At 40.4% G+C, this 17,633-nt stretch overlaps 1 protein-coding gene across 1 annotated transcript in view; it reads right to left on the reverse strand.

Moving 5' to 3' along the window:
* Positions 1–7,291: 7,291 nt before the first annotated feature.
* C2H1orf87 (chromosome 2 C1orf87 homolog) overlaps positions 7,292–17,633 on the reverse strand; it is a 76,844-nt gene continuing 66,502 nt past the window's right edge. The window contains 3 exon segments of the mRNA XM_067709704.1: positions 7,292–7,338; positions 7,341–7,451; positions 15,129–15,333. Of these exon segments, the coding sequence (XP_067565805.1) occupies positions 7,292–7,338; positions 7,341–7,451; positions 15,129–15,333 (363 nt within the window).

Below are 17,633 nucleotides of genomic sequence, written 5' to 3' on the forward strand. Positions count from 1 at the left end.
GTGCATGTATCTTTTTGAATTAGAGTTTTCATCTTTTCGGGATATATGCCCAGGAGTGGGATTGCTAGATCATATGGTAAGTCTATTTTTATTTTTTTAGGGAACCCCATACTGTTTTTCCATAGTGGCTGCACCAATTTACATCCCCACCAACAATGCAGGAGGGCTCCCTTCTATCCACACACTCTCTAGCATTTATTATTTGTAGACTTTCTGATGATGGCCATTCTGACCAGTGAGGTGATACTTCATTGTAGTTTTGATTAAGAAGCAGACTGGTTTTAATCATTAAGAGCATGGTAGAAGAACAAAGTGGAGAAGACCCAGCTACTTCTTAAAATATCTGACTGAGAAGGAACACATATAACTTCAGTTCACATTCCACTGATGAGAACTAATCACAAGGCCATGCCTCAATGCAAAGGGTGCTGGGAGATGGAATCTCTGCTGGACAGCTACTTTTTTCATCTTCAACTCCCCATTATGGAAGAGGGAGTAAAAATTTTGGTAGACAGGTAGCTATCTCTGCCACAGTGTCTGAAAGAAACACTCCATGACTGAGTTAAAGAGAGAAAACTCAAAAGAGTCTGAATGTGCAGCTTTACACTGCAGAGTTCCAAGGGCTGGAATTATGTCCCCTTTTCTCTGACTTTCAAAGGTGTATCAGTAAGCTTAGCCAAGTTTTGCCATGATAACAAACAATCCCAAATTCTTAGTGGCTTAATTTTTGTTCATGCTCCAAGGTTGACTTTTCTTTATGTATATGTCTATAATACTGATTTCCACTCTGTTCCACATTGGCCTTTGCTCCTGGTCCCAGGCTGCTCTCAGACAGCTTTCTGAATTGTGGTAGAAGAAAAAGAGAAGGTGGAAGAATCATACAATGTCTTTTAAAGCTACTGTTAGGAGTGACATGTTTCTTCTACCGATCTTTATTGACCAAAGTAAGTGATTGGGATCAACAGGGTGGGGTTGACAATTCTCTTGCTGGAAAGGGAGTCACGAGTCACAGGCCAAACTTAACATCAATGAGGTGGGAATGTATCACCCCCTAGGGAGAGGATACAAGTTTGTAACACTAGATATTTTGAAAAATAATATAATACACCCTACAGGGGACCCAGAATTCCCACCCTTTGGAGTTAGGGCACTGGAAGTTCCTGTGGAATTGCCCACCAATTTCAGGGGAGAGTCACACCTTCCGTTGTTGGCAGTCACTCAGCATTAAAAAGAGGATTTAGATTTCCAGTCTTGTGAATGTCAGAGGTAATGTCTTCCTCACTTGGGCTGCTCTCAGCATCCCTGGAGTCCTGTGTTCAATACTCTCTCCTCAACACACGTGATGAGGGAAGGACCCCAAATCCTGGCTTATGGAGTTAAGGGAAGAAGGTATACAACCTGGTGTGTGTGTGTATGTGTTGGGGAGGAGAGGATGGCGAATTCTGAAAAATAGGTGGAAAAGAGATTAGATGTGGCTTGCGTATGCTCTTCCCTTTCCTGGAAGATAATCTCCCTTTACTCACCTGGAAAAATTCCACTCAACATCTCAGGGTGAGCACAAGTGTCTTATCACAGGAAGCTCTCACTGATCTGCTTAAGTGGAGCATTTATACGCTCTGTTTGCCTTCCTCATTCCCAGGAGAAACCTAACAAAGTGCTTGTCACATACATACAATTATTTATTTTCTTGCTATTATGGGTTGAATTGTATACCTGCTTAAAGACAGGTTGGAGTCCTAACCCCTAGTGCCTCAGAATGTGACTTTATTTGGAACTAGGGATTTTACAGAGGTAATCAATTTTAAGGTAATGACCTTAAAATAAGGTCATTATGGTGGGCTTTCATTTAATATGATGTGTCCTTATAAAAGGGGGAAATTTGGGCACAGAGACTGACATGCTTACAAGGAGAACACCATATGAAGATAAAGGCAGAGATCTTGGTTATATTTACGTCTATAAGCTGAGGGACACCAAAGATTGCCAGCAAACCACATGAAGCTAGGAAAGAAGCACAAAACAGATTCTCCCTCACAGTCCAAGGAACCAACCCTGCAGACACCTTGATTTTGGACTTCTAGCTTCCAGAACTGTGAGGCAGCACATTTCTGTTGTTTAAGCTACCCAGTTGGTAGTGCTTGGACACAGCAGTTCTAGCGAGCTGATATACTTGCTTACACATCTGTTCCCCCAATTTCCTCCCAGTCTTGACACCCTCCCCAACTTGAGTCCATTCTGGAGGAAAGAAACAAAGCTTTCTTTCTTCTTCTTCCTCTTCCCCTTCCCTCCCCCTTCCTCCTTTTCCCTCCCCCCTCCCCCCTTTTCCTCCTCAGCCCCTTCCTCTTCCCCCTCCTTCTCCTTTGGCTCCAAGGGAGGGTAGAAAAGGGATTAAAAGGATAACAAATTTTAGAAGAACAAATCGGAGCTGTGTGGAGAGGAGAAGATGACAAGTAGTGAGAGCCACATCTCTGAAGGTGTTCAAACACAGGGAGGCTGAAGGAAACTCTGCTAAGGACTGGTTCTATGAGAATGCTGAGAAAGTGTTTTGCTGGTTGGAATCTCCCAGGGATTGGCCTATTGATCAATATTTTGGAATTCTGGTGATATGGAACCTCACGGAACTGTCAGAGATTGTGTGGGAGAGCAGGATGTGTGTTTTGAGCAAGGGCTTAGTATAAGGTGCCAATTGCTCTCCACCAGATAAGTCTTTGTCAGAGCTCAATCTGCCCGTGAATTTGTCTGGAATCCATTCCCAGCAGCACCATCTGCTTGTGATTGTCCTACCATCTGACTGTTTACCCTCTGTCAACCCCCCTCCCGTGGGCACTCCCACCACCAGTAAGAGTCCACCCATTGTCCAACCTGGATAAACTGAGTCTGAGGAGAGACCTGGCAGCACAGAGAGGGAGGAGGAGGGAGACCATCCAACACACTGGTGTTCAGGGCCAAGAGCCCACCACGCCTTCACACAGGACCTGGGGAGGGAGCATGTGGCTGAGCCAGAGCCATATTGTGCCCCAGGCAGACTGATGGCTCCACAAGTAATATTGATGCCTTTTGTTTGGAAACTCTTTGTGGAGGCTTCCCATGTCCCAACCAATCACGCTAAATGCTGGGCTTCCCCCAAGCCACTTTGCCTTTTGCACAGCCCCATGGCCAAATGTGCAGGCAGATGAGCGGCCCTGAATGCTAATGAGGGGAATGGCTGGCATTCCAGAGGCACCAGCTCTGGGAACCCCTACCTTTGTTGCTAAGGAGACTTGGAAGCAGAGCTGAAAGGCTCTCACAAGGGGTGGGGGGCGAGGAGGGGGGAGCAGAAAGGCGAGTGTTTATTTTCAGAGCCACACAGTTCTCCAGCCAGCTCCAAAGCTGTCCAGTTTCTGATCTCAATTAGAATATAAAATCCCGTTATTGTTTCTCTTAATGATCTCGGGAAATTCCTCTGAAGAGTTAGTGGGCACTTAGCAAACTGTTTGGATGGCGCGATCTGTACAGTTGTGCTTCCGCTTTTGTGAACCGATCACGTCCAGAGTCCTGAAAACACCCTTTATTCCTGTCTCCAGAAGGTGGTGATGAGCTGGGGGTACTGGAAGAGGGCAAAACGTTGCTGGCTTTTCCAAATGTTCATGTGGAGGTGCCATTCCACAAACGTGTTCCAGGTTCCCATTGGATGGTGAATCTGGGCTCTGTGCTGGGGACAAAGACCAGGAAGACCTTGGTCCTGGCTTGGCGTGTCCACTAGACTTGCTGGGGAGTCAGACCACACACACTAACGGGAATTCTGTGGGTTATTTGCTCTAACTGTGACCTGCAGGGCACTGCTGGACTGGAAGTTGTGCACTGGGTTCTGGTCCTGACTTTGTCACTCACTAGCTGTTACTCCTTTGGCAAGTCCATTTACCATCCGAGCCTCAGTGTCTCATCTGTACAATGGGCATAGGAATGCCCACCTGGTTGGGTTATGGTGAGGAGTAAGGAGAGCAGAGAGAATGAAGAATAGAAATGTGGAGGACATGGTCTCTGCACTCTAGGACCACACGACCAGTGAGCCAACCGTTGGCTTATAAGGTGTCTGTATCTGGAAAGGGCGCATAATGATTTGGCCCATTGAATGGTGTAAAAGGAAACACTGTGGAGCACATCTCTGTGCCAGTGTCAGGCGATTTGTATACATTATCCCCTTCAATGTGAATGACTCTATGGGGAGGTAGTGGATTGCTCAGGGTCACACATCTGGGAAAGAGTCTGCCCAGGTGGTGAGATCCAGCCTCTGCTATGTCTTCAGTGCTCTTTCCATCTTTAGAGGCTGAGGTTTTTGGAGAGTTGGGGCAGATGCAGTCGACACCAAGTCCCTCCAGGGAATCCTGGAGGTTAACCGGGCCACTGCACACAGACACCCATTTAGAAAGATTCTGCTAGAGAAAGCTGGTCAAGATCACAGACACCAGACTCCCTCTACCCAGTGTTTACTAGAAGTTCACAATGACACAGTCACAGGGAGTATACGAAACAACTCTGATCTGAGAAAAAAAAAAAGAGAGAGAAGGGTAACATTGTCCATAAGCAAACCATGCAAAAGCTTTAGCATAGTGGTCACTAAAAAATATTCTGAAGCATAATGACCTCATAGCATTTTGCTGTTTGTGGCCAGTGGTTTGCTTCACAGCCCGGCCTCATTTAACCTCTGCTGTCACTTTGTCACCGAGATATCTAAGCTGTTCTCTATGGCTTAAGTTGATTTTTTGTTTTTTTTTTAATGCTTTACTCAGAGAAAATCTAATGAGTATTTACTTTTACAAGGGCAAGTCTTACAAATACACACCCTCCCACCTACATACCACATACATCCTGGGGTAAAGCAGTGGAGAATTCCAGACCGGAGATGATCTAAGAGCAACTGGCCCTTGGTTCTAGAAAGCAGATGTATCTCAAAATTTGTTTGTGCTGTAGCAGTAGCATTATTGCTCTCTGCCATTTCACACAGACCATTGTTCAAGCTTCCTGAGGCTCAGCAGCTAAGAGAAGGGACATAAGAAAGGCCCACATCTCTACGATGTGTCTGCATGACATGGCTTTCAGTGTTTATAAAACTCCCCTGAAAAGTACAATTACTCCCGTTTTACAGGTGAAGGAACTGAAGCTCAGGGAGATTTAACATTTGCCAAGGCTGCCACCTACTAAGTGCCTGAACTGGATTTTGGCTGGTTTTTTAAATTAATTAATTAGTCTATTTTATTTTATTTTTTTAACATCTCTATTGGAGTATAATTGCTTTACAATGGTGTGTTAGTTTCTGCTTTATAACAAAGTGAATCAGTTATACATATACATATGTTCCCATATCTCCTCCCTCTTGCGTCTCCCTCCCACCCTCCCTATCCCACCCCTCTAGGTGGTCACCAAGCACCGAGCTGATCTCCCTGTGCTATGAGGCTGCTTCCCACTAGCTATCTATTTTACATTTGGTAGTGTATATATGTCCATGCCACTCTCTCACTTCGTCCTAGCTTGCCCTTCCCCCTCCTCATGTCCTCAAGTCCATTCTCTATGTCTGCGTCTTTATTCCTATCCTGCTCCTAAGTTCTTCAGAACCCTTTTTTTTTTTAGATTCCATATATATGTGATAGCATACGGTATATGTTTTTCTCCTTATGACTTACTTCACTCTGTATGACAGTCTCTAGGTCCATCCACCTCAGTACAAATAACTCAATTTCATTTCTTTTTATGACTGAGTAATATTCCATTCTATATATGTGCCACATCTTCTTTATCCATTCATCTGTCGATGGACACTTAGGTTGCTTCCATGTCCTGGCTATTGTAAATAGAGCTGCAGTGTATCCCTCCAGCCAATTATCCATAGGCACAACCCAGCAGCTTTCTTCTGCTTCACTTCTCTGAGCCTCTGTTTCCTCAACTGTAAGGAGCTGTGAAAGCTGCCACATCGAGTTGTCAGAGTTGGATGAAACAGAATACGTCAAGTTCCTGACACAGTAGTTGCCCAATGCATATTACATTGTCTGATCTAATATTCTAATTTCCCTCATTTGGTACTTTGGTAGCATGAGAAAGCCATGTTTTTCTGCTTATTTCTCTGTTCTAAAAGGCAGCTAGGAAGCCCAAGGGCTCTAGAGTGTTAGAGGGGCATTTTTCTGGGCAACTCAAGGATTATAAAAACTAGAGCAGGAGAGACTAGAAGGCCCTCAGAGATCATTTATGTTGGTGGATCCAAATTATTTTGTTCTTAAGGTTTAATTTATAAGATTTTAGGAGATACCCCACTATGTAAAATGTATTAAAGGGGATGCTCAGAGACCTTTCTCTTTGCTTTTTCCCTTGACCTAACTCCTTCATCCTGTCTTCCACGCACAGAGATTGGAAAATCAGGATCCAGGTCATTCAGCATTAATGATGGTACTGGGAATACTTCTGTCTCTGAAGTCCTGGGCTTCCTTCAATGAGCTCATACTGCCTGAGTGGTGTGATGTGAATGTAAGTATGTATGTTGTGGCCAGCGTGGTGCAAATTGCAGGGGGGTGGATGTTAAGACTAGAAGAACTTTGGGAACTGATGGAAAGTTTTACTTGGTTTTCCTGCCAGAGGAAGCAAAGAAGATGTTACCTATTTCCACAATCCTTTGTTCCAGGAGTCCCTCCTCCGAAGTTGTATTCAATACTCTGGGAAAATATCCTTGGAGACAGTGTAACATCATCTAGTTTTGTACTAGAGAAAATATTGAACTTGTTCAGAAAACTTCACTTGAAATTCTGCTTCTGCTGCTTAGTATTAAGATAGTATATTGTTAATACTTTTATTTTTCTTACAATGTGGAAATCCTAGAATAGTGACTAGAGGAAAGGCTGACTTACTCATCCAAATAAGATATATTTAGGTCTATTATTTCACAGGCATTTTTGGGAGTTGACAACATCTAGCATGTTTTTTACTATATGGAATTGCAGGGTTTGCAAAAAAACAGTTTGATCAGCAATACAGAAAAAAAATCATTGAATATTCATCACCAGCTTTATAAGAATAGAAGGGGATTTTAAGAAATTGGGTTTTTGCCACCTCAGAAGAGAAAACCTGGTTTCCTTGTATCACTTTGAGCTGCTTATGAGTGAGCATCATAGCCAGAAACCAAGTCCAAGCTCAAAGTGTTGACAATAGCTGCATCGGCCTCAACTCTGACAGCGCCTCCACCGCTGCACTCGGGCTGAGGAGAAACATGTGTCCCGGTAAAAAGGGAGACAAAGGGAACATCTGTTCTCACAATATGGGCTTGTTATCATAGCTCCTTTAAGTACTGAAGCGCTGGCTCCAAGAGCATATTTCTCCAGCATGGAATCTCCGCAAGGCTTGGTCAATTTTCTGAGGGCTCAGGGACAGGTTGTAAATGAGATTGTAGTTGTGAATGAGGCATCTGGCTCGTTCATTCTCCAGAACTCCTGCCATTGGGTTGGGTGGGTGGGAGATTTTTAAAAGAGTATTTTTTTTAGAGTATTTTTAAAAGAAAAAACAAGAAAGAGGAAAATTCATTAGCTTGAATGACTTCTGAGCAAGAATTAAATGCTAATATTTTGAAATTTTAAGCTTCTTAAAAACCAAGTGACACCCTTAAAAGATATTTACAATCCTGGCTATGCACAATAGATGTTGAGAGGAATCTGAGGGTGATTTGGGGGAGGAGATGGGGTCCAATATAATCCATAGGTAGACTCTAAAGCGATTTTAGCTTGTTCTTCGTAGCCATAAAACTTTAAAAGACCAAGTTTTGAAAATGGTGGGGTGCCGGCTAAAAGCAATTCCTAATTGCTCTAGTTTATGTTTATCTTACTGAAATATCCAAACATGTTCCTAGACATGCAGGATTTAAACAGCTCATTTTTATGCATTTCTGGAAATATATTTACTGTGACTCCCTCCAGCTTGCTGTGTGATCACAGGTAAATCACCTAACTTCTTGTGGCTTAGAGTCTAGATCTGTATAATAGAGATGGTGGTGCTTATCACAGGACATACTCTGGTACCCACATGTTATATGTACCAATACCAATGTGTTGTCCATGCTAAGGGTAAGTAGATTTTGATAACTGCAGAGAGGAGTTTAAGGGTAGAACACAACAACAGCAAAGGTCAGTGACTCATTCATAAGCTCTTAATTGTGAGCTTATATATGTCAGATACTGTGCTTGGGAATAGAGAGGATTTTGAGAAGTGGTCTGTTACCTTAGGAAGATCACCAACCAGTTGAGGTGATAAGAGATGCAGAAAATTAACTAGAGTGCAACAACAATAACAATAACAATAACGACTGATACTCATATATAACATTTACCATGTTTCAGGCACCCCTCCAAACAATTTACCAATATTAACTCACTTAACACAACAACCCATTTTACAGAGAGAGAAACTGAGGCATAGAGATGGACAGTCAGTTGCCCAAGGTTGTTCTAGTCCATGCATTTAACCACCATATTGTATTATAGAATGAGGGGAAAGAGACTGTTTCAATCAGGGCTCAGATTGTTTTCTAAATATTTTCCATGAATTGTAAAGATCTACGCTACAGGTGTCAAGCTTTTAAATATCTTTATAGGGGTGAGATACATCCCTTGCATGTGGCTCTTCTAGTCTCCTGTACTTGTGCAGACTATAATAATGATTGTGAAATTCTTTCTCAAAGAATCCAGAAGGAGTGGTCCCTGGTCATTTTGCAGAAAGCCACGACCAGTCTATTAGATTTGGGCTATAGTGGATACCTGTCATCTCTGTTTGAGCTCTGTTTGGATTTAAACGTGCAAGGACAGTTGAGCATGATGCTCCTCTCTGAACTGCTCTCTAATGAGTGTTTTTAACAGTGGACTACAGACAGCTGGGGTCCTAATGTGATTTATTCCATTCAGTTCTATTCAGTTCAGTCCTGTCCTGTCCCTTCCCAAGCCAACCCATCCCATCCCATCCCATCCCATCCCATCTCATTCCATACCATCCTATCCCATCTCACCCCATCCCGTCCTATCCAATCCACTGTTTTTTAATTGTCTGTTCTATTCAGGTTTATTTACTGTCTCTTTCTCCTATTAGAATGTTGGTCGTTTCCTCTGCAGAAATATCTTCCTTTGAGTTGGTCAGTTGCATCTTTACAATTTTCTGGATTGGGTGGAGGCCCTTGACCTGGTCTAGGTTGGATCCCTCAAGACATTTCCTCATATTCCACCTCTGGAAATATAAGTCATGGACTTTGGAGTAAGTGTCTGACTGAGGAAGTTACTTTAATTTTCGAGCCTCAGTTTCCTTGACTCTAAAATAGGGATAATCAAATTGTTTGAAAATTAATAAAATAGTAAGTGCTTAGCACAATACCCAGAACTATTAAGCACTCATTAATGTAGGTATTTTTATAGGATAGTTATAATGGTTATATCATCAATATTACTTAAAATACACAAGAAAATATTTTAATTAGAAGACATTATTTATATATATAATTTAGTTTATATTTTAATTAAAAATTAGAATTAATATTAAAAAATGCATATAAGAATTACCACTGGTGTGTGGGGAGGCCTTTTCTTCTATCTTCTAAGTTTTACCGTTGGTAGAGGATTCGCGCATCAGACAAAAGTCCATTGACTGAAATTTATCTCTGTCTAATTTGCTGTCATTAGGGGATGCCCAAGACAGCTGCATAAAATAACCTTACAATCCATCTTAGTGTTGGGAAGCTTGTCCTTGTCCCACCAGAACCAGAATGAAATAAGAACCTCTTTACTCTCCACTTCATGTTCAGTTTACAAAGAACTTTTAAATCTCATTGGATCCTTTCTCAAATCTGGGAGGTATGTTTTATTATTATCAGTCCTATTTTATAGACAAGGAAACAGGCTTGGCGAATATAAGTGACTCAGCAAGTGACTCCAGACTTGGTGAAGTCTGGACTTGAATCTGGTTAAAAACACACAAAGAAACAAACCAACAAACAGAATCTCATGAACTTTCTGGTGTGTCATGGGAGATTGGTGTAGCGGGAAGTCCAATAGAACTGGGTTAGAATTATGCCTCAACTTCCCACCTGCTCATATTTTATCACTTTGAGTGTGGCTTTCTCCTCTGTAAATAAGGACATTAATCCCTTCAGCATGTGGTTGATGTGAGGAGTTAGTGATGCAGCGTATGTTAAGTCCAGACCCGTGTCCTTGAGGGCTCTCATTGCACTATGCCTCCTTGAACTCTAAAATATTTTCTGTCTAGCCTTCAGTTCACTGGGAAAATTCCCAATTACCAGTCACTCAAATATTTATCCCAACCACCCATCTTTCTTTAGAAAGCATGACCAGTTATTCATAGTCATTCCTTATTTCTTTCTCTTCAAGGATATTTTCTTGACAACCCCCATTAAAGAATAAGCTCAGAGTAGGTTCCCAGAAATGCTAATTTGATGATGGATGTTCTGCCTTCACCCTGGATGAGGAACGCCCTGGCCTACATATTTCCTTGCACATAATAAAGAGCACTGATTCATCATTGGGCAGAATAGGGATGATCTGCTCAGTGTCTAGAGGAGGGCCATGGTGGTCTGCTAAATACTGTGGCTAATAAACCAACAAGATGACCTCAGTTAATCCTCTTTCCTCATTAAAGATAGTTATAGATGTTTCCAGATTTGGCTGACACATTCCTTGGCTATTGAGGAACTAATGAATTTCATAGAAACAGAGAAAACAGGCATAAATAGTGAAAAGGCCATGAGAAAGTCATTTCAAATCTGCCAGAATCTGCCCCAAAGTCAACAAAACTCCATTTTTCCCCAGAGCAGTTCAGAAGTATGAGAAAGGTCCCAGTCTTTGGGAGTCTCTTAGTAACTAAATTTATGATCCATCATCCATCATCAAAACTCAGCATTTGTTTCTTTGGAAACGTCTTTTCTCTCTACCTGATTTTTGGTTTTGTTTTGTTTTTGTTTGTAACCCCATCAACACTCTCACAGTCTTGATATGTATACACAGACTCATGAAATAAAGGTTATTTCAGTAAACTTTTGATCTCCTTTTTTCCCAGTATCTTCCCTAAATGACCCATTTCAGCTTTCCCTGTGTTCTCCTCTGGTTGAACCTTTGGTGGACACTGCGTAGAGAATGAAGCCTCATTCCAGCCTTCAGGATTCACAATAGGGTCTCAACTTTACTATTCAATCCAACGTGACAGTCAGTCCTGTCTTTCTCACTCTCTTCCCCATCATACTCATTCTCACCTTCTAACCTTTGCAGAAGATGGTTTCACACTCAGAATGCCCTACCCAGCTATTCAAAGTCTACCTCTCCTCTGGGCTCAGCTCAAGTTCTCTCTTCCAAGAAGCCCTCTCTGAGTACTCACTGAGCTTTTTTCATCTCTTCTGTCTTTTCTTTGGACTCCTTAAGTCTAGTTTGTGTCTTTAATTATAATACTTTATTCTGTCTTAAAAATTTTTCTTTTATTGGCTTTGAACTATTGGCAGCCTCTGTGTCTTACCTAAAAGTTCCTTGAGGCCAGAGACCATGTCTCATCCTTTCTGGTTTCCCTCCTGGTCCAGCCTCTAGCACAGGGCTGGGCTCATAACAAATGTTTAATAAATGAGTTTCTAATTCATCTAGATGAATTTTTTACCTAAAATTTTCATTTCCCCCTCTCTTTGGTATAGTTATTAGAAGTCCTTGGGTATTATATGGTATTCATACTTCATGTGGTCTAGAATTAACTTGCATTGGAAATTCAAAGCAAAATGAAACAAAAACATACAGAGAATGAAAAGGCATTAGTGCTGTTATATGATTACTTCTAGAAAGTACTAATGTGTACACTAACTTTTTTATTGAGATGTAATTGATATATCACATTGTGTAAGTTTAAGATATACAATGGGATGATTTGATACACATATATATTATGAAATGTTTACTGTAATAAGGTTAGTTAACAAATCCTTTACCTCCCATAATTACCATTTTGTTGTTGTTGTTATGGTGAGTACATTAAAGCTCTACTCATAATAACTTTCAAGTACACAACACAATATTGTTAATGAGAGTCACCATGTTGTACGTTAAATCCTTGGAATTTCTTATAACTGAAAGTTTCTTCCCTTTGACCAACATTTCCACACATTTCCTGGCAACAACCATTTCTATGTGTTCCATATTTTTAGACTCCACATATAATGCTAAGTCTTCATGAACAACAGTATGTAGTTAAGTACAACGATTTCAGTGCATGTGTTTTTGTATGTGCTGCCTCTTTTCCATTTCACAGGTCTCCGACCTAGTTCTGAATTTCATTATCTCACTTAAGCATTGCAATAACATCCTTTATCCTTTTTATAATTTAAATTTCTCCTTCATTCTTCACATAGCCATCAAGGACCTTTCTGAAATACAACTTCATCATACCACTCTCCTGCTTAGAAACACAATGTGCTCACTATCTTTGAATTAAATCCAAGTTGTTTGGTCGGTCATCTAAGACCGTCCTAGATCTGATCCTATCCTATATTTTCACCTTTTTCATTTAATATTCTTCTTAATAGCCCTTGTATTCTATTCAAACCAAATTCCTTGTATTGAGCTTCATACATAATGCTTTGCTTGGCTAACTTGCATGTTTGCCAGGAAGGGCCCTCTATTTCAGTCCTTTGTATACAAACTGCACTTTCCCTTAATGATCAATTTCACACTAACATAACCTTATCACCTCACTAGGAATGAATTCTCCTTTGTCTGAATGCCCACATAGCACCCTCTAATGGCATTTATCACCTTCTATTTTGGATTTAGTTATTTATGTACATTCATTTATTTGTTTCCTAAAAAAAAGGTTGAACAGAATTGTGCAAGGTACTCAGGATAAAAAAGTATCTTAGTACTTAGGTAGTACTAAGTCCCAAATAGAAAAATACAATATATCAAATATGATAATGGGTGTTAAAGAACTGTAAGAGGCCAGATAAAGGTTGGCCTAAATCTGTCTGGGGAAATCATGGGAGTCTCAGAGGAGTAGAGCTTGAGTTCCGACATAAAAGGTGTTTAGGTATTAATTAGCCAGGTGGACAGTGTGGGGAGTTGGTGGGGACAGAGGAGAGGCAGACAGCTCAGGTAGAGGGTGTAGGGTTAGAAAAGGCACAGCCATGGGCTTCTCTGGTGGCTCAGTGGTTAAGAATCCACCTGCCAATGCAGGGGACACGGGTTCGAGCCCTGGTCTGGGAAGATCCCACATGCCGCGGAGCAGCTAAGCCCGTGCATTACAACTACTGAGCCTGTGTGCCACAACTACCGAAGCCCACGCACTTGGAGCCCGTGCTCCACAACAAGAGAAGCCACAGTAATGAGAAGCCTGTGCACCGCAACGAAGAGTATCCCCCGCTTGCCACAACTAGAGAAAGCCCATGGCAGCAACGAAGACCCAATGCAGCCAAAAATAAATAATTTTTTTTTGAAAAAGAAAAGGCACAGCCACAGTAGAAAGCAAGGCACAGTTGAGGAAGGCAAGTTATTCATTATGATGGGGTAGGATATGCTGAGAGAATTACAATAGAAGGAGAAGATACTGGTCAGGTGGATAGAGACCAGCTTTTGCCTTGCTAAACAGTTTAGAGTTCAGCCTGTTAACAGTCATGCTGATGATTTCAATCAGGGGAATTACAAGGTTGGATTGTAGGTTAGACTCAGAGAAACTGTAAGCAACCTGGTGGGGGATTCATGTCTGATTCATCTTTGTGTTTCCTGATTGTGCTCAGCATAGTGCCAGGCACATGGTTTATGTACAAATTGTATTTGTTAAGAAGTGAAAGAAAGGGATGTGTCCACTCTTAGACTGCAACACAAATGGAAAGGTGTGTGACTGCTTCCATGTCCTGGCTATTGTAAATAGTGCTGCAATGAACATCGGGGTGTATGCATCCTTTCAAACTATGGTTTTCTTTGGATATATGTCCAGGAGTGGGATTGCAGGATCATATGGTAGCTCTATTTTTAATTTTTTAAGGAACCTCCATACTGTTTTCCATAGCGGCTGTACCAATTTACATTCCCACCAACAGTGTAAGAGGGTTCCCTTTTCTCCACACCCTCTCCAGCATTTACTGTTTGTAGATTTTTTGCTGATGGCCATTCTGACTGCTGTGAGGTGGAACCTCATTGTAGTTTTGATCTGCATTTCTCTAATAGTGATGTTGAACATCTTTTCATGTGTTTTTTGGCCATCTGTATGTCTTCTTTGGAGAAATGTCTATTTAGATCTTCTGCCCATTTTTCGATTGAGTTGTTTGATTTTTTTGATACTGAGCTGCATGAGCTGTTTGTATATTTTGGAGATTAATCCCTAGTCGATTTCTTTGTTTGCAAATATTTTCTCCCATTCTGAGGGTCGTTCTGAATGGGCAAAGAAGATGTGGTACATATATACAATGGAATATTACTCAACCATAAAAAGGGACAAAATAATGCCATTTGCAGTGACATGGATGGGCCTAGAGATTGTCATACAGAGTGAAGTAAGTCAGAAAGAGAAAGACAAATATATAATATTGCTTATATATGGAATCTAGAAAAATGGCACAGATAAACTTATTTGCAGGGCAGAAATAGAGTAACAGATGTAGAAAACAAACTTATGGTTACCAAGGGGGGAAGAGGAGGTGGGATGAATTGAGAGATTGGGATTGACATGTATACAGTACTATATATAAAATAGATAACTAATGAGAACCTACTGTATAGCACATGGAATTCTACTTGGTGCTCTGTGGTGACCTAAATGGGAAGGGAATCTAAAAAAAAAATATATATATATATATATATATATATATATATATACACACACACACACACACACACACATATATATATACATATATATACATATATATATACACACATATATATACACATATATATACATATACATATATATATATATATGGCTGATTCACTTTGCTGTACAGCTGATTCACTTTGCTGTACAGCAGAAACTAATACAACATTGTAAAGCAACTATACTCCAATAAAAACTAATTAAAAAAAAATTTGTGGAGCCCAGTACAAAATGAAAAAAAAAAAAAAGACATATGAACTGTAAGCTGCACACTTCACCTGTACTCAGATCACACAGGTAGAGGGCATTTTCTAGCTTCCTGAGTCTGTTGATCCATGTCTCACATTCTTCAGACGTGTTTTTCATCACTGGACTGACAAAAGCCTGTGAGACTGGCCTGATCTTCAAAGTGCTCAGGAGATCTTTGGGGGCTGAAGTCTCAGCAGGAGGGTTTTCTGGCTGCAAATCCTTTTCTGGAGTTTTCTACCAAAACAACACAAACATTTCACTGGCAACATATTCATAACCCAGAGCTCCCCCAGTATCTTGGCCAACATGAGGCTACACAACTAGCAAGATTTATTGTAGGTCTGGCTTTGTAAAGAACTACTATGTTGAATACTCTCTTTTTTCTTTAAGAGAAGGTTAAAATTGTGACTTTTATTCAGTTTGCATTTCTGATTCACACAAACAGAGGTTTTTGTAACTGACTGAGACTTTCATGATGTTCTACTCTGTTTTATACTAGTGGGATCAATAGGCAATGCATATAATTTCTTGGGAAAACCTCTGGATCGTGAGTATGAGATTCTTGACAAAAAGTGATTGAAACAATAATGGTGTTAGCTTTGGCTTGTGGGCTCACTATAATGAAGCATAAGGCACTAGTTCTGTCTGTCCTATTCATTTAACAAAGGAAGCTGAAGTCCAGAGTGGGGAAGTGACTTACTAAGATCATATAGTGAATGGTAGACACAAAACTAGATCGAGGGTATAGAGGTTATACCTAGCTCATCTTTGTATCCTAACCCCACGTCCAGTACAAAATAGAGATCTTTTTAGAATAAATAGACACATGAGTGTCAGTAGAGCCATGTAAGACATTCTGTCACCTGTCATGTAGAGAGAGTGAGCATCTATTGTTTGATCTGCCCAACCCCAGTTTTCCAGGAATTGCCCCTCCTTTCAATCCATATGGCTATAGAGAGAACCGTCATGTGTCTAAGCACATAGTGCAGGACTGGGCATCTAATGCAAAATGTTCAGTAAACACATTTTCCAGTGATTTTGGAACCATTTGTGAGAGTTAAAGCCAGAGATAGGAAAACAGAGATCATTCTGGATGAGAGGTAAGAAGAGAGAGACAGAGAGGATATGAAACTGACAGCGAGAAGAGAGAAGATATAAGAAGTCATGATGATGTTCAAGGTTCAAGTCTTTGATTTTATTGTTATGTTTCTATCCTTGGGGAGATATATGTATACATACATATAAATAAATAAATAAATAAAATATAATATATATAAATATATATATTATGCTCCTTCCTTATCCTTCTAATAAATTAAGTTGGTAGAGTTGGTTATATTAATTGTAATTCAAATATTCTTAACTAATTTTTCATAGAATTAGGCTTTCCAATTTGTATACCATCTGCGCTTCTCCCAAATTCCAAATACCTGAATTTCTCCAATTTTGTACCTTGTCTCAAACCTCTCACATATAAGCTGTGGAAATCCCCTTGCTCTAAAGAATAGTAATTTAAATAAGAGGCCAAGTTAACAAACATGGATTCAGCTACTACTGGGGAATGTGAAGAATTGTCTTGTTTAAAATAATATAATGCTATACAAAACTGTACCCATACGGATGACTAGTGACCAGTACATTTTGAGAGATTAATATATAAGAATTCTACTTTGATAAAGTTTATTTTGGGAGAAGCTGAAAGTTTTTATAAAGTAAATAGAATAGTGATTCTCATACTTTTTAGAGCTTTGGACCACTTTAGAAATCCAATGAAAACTTTAGATAATCTACCCAGATGGATGCACATTTGCCTACAGTTTGGTGGATGATTTTAGAAAATTCAAAGAGGTCCTTAAAGCTGAGAAACTGACTTTAAATAATTATATATTTCTTCAGATAATTAACACTCTCTTTGACCACTAGAGACAGGGAATGGGGGAATTTGTATGGGCCTGAATTAAGCTAAACCTAGGAAGTAAGTACGTAAGTAGATAACTAACTAACTAACTAACACACCCTATACTGTTTTGGTCCCACTGTGTCAGGATGAAGTCCAAATTCGTTGCTTGGCTCATAAGACCATTCAAGTTCTTGTTCTTCCTTCTCTTCTTTCAATATATACATCATTTTCTCCAGCCACATAAAACCAGAAAAAAAAAAATACAGCTGTTTGATGCCCTTATGCCTTATATACGCTGTTTCCTCTGTTGTAAAACTCCTTCTTGCTACCTACGCCTTGATACGTTAGGCTCCTACTCATCCTCCAAGGCCCAAATCATATTTCACTTCTTGGGGGAAGCCTTCCCTGATAGCCCCAGCCTAGGGGAGGGGCAATTCTTTGTAGCCCCTTTATCCATCATAGCACTTATTATGGGATAGTGTAATTGTCTGTTAGAGTATCTCTCCCATCTGCTAAAGATCTTGAGCCTGGGCCTGTGAGATAATCATTTATGTATCTTCAAGTTCTGGTTAGTGACTGTCACATAGTTGGTTCTCAAGATATGTTTACAGGATGAATAAGTGAATGAATAAAT

This window comes from Pseudorca crassidens, chromosome 2 (assembly GCF_039906515.1).
Source record: "Pseudorca crassidens isolate mPseCra1 chromosome 2, mPseCra1.hap1, whole genome shotgun sequence".
In the NCBI taxonomy this organism is placed as follows: Eukaryota; Metazoa; Chordata; class Mammalia; order Artiodactyla; family Delphinidae; genus Pseudorca; species Pseudorca crassidens.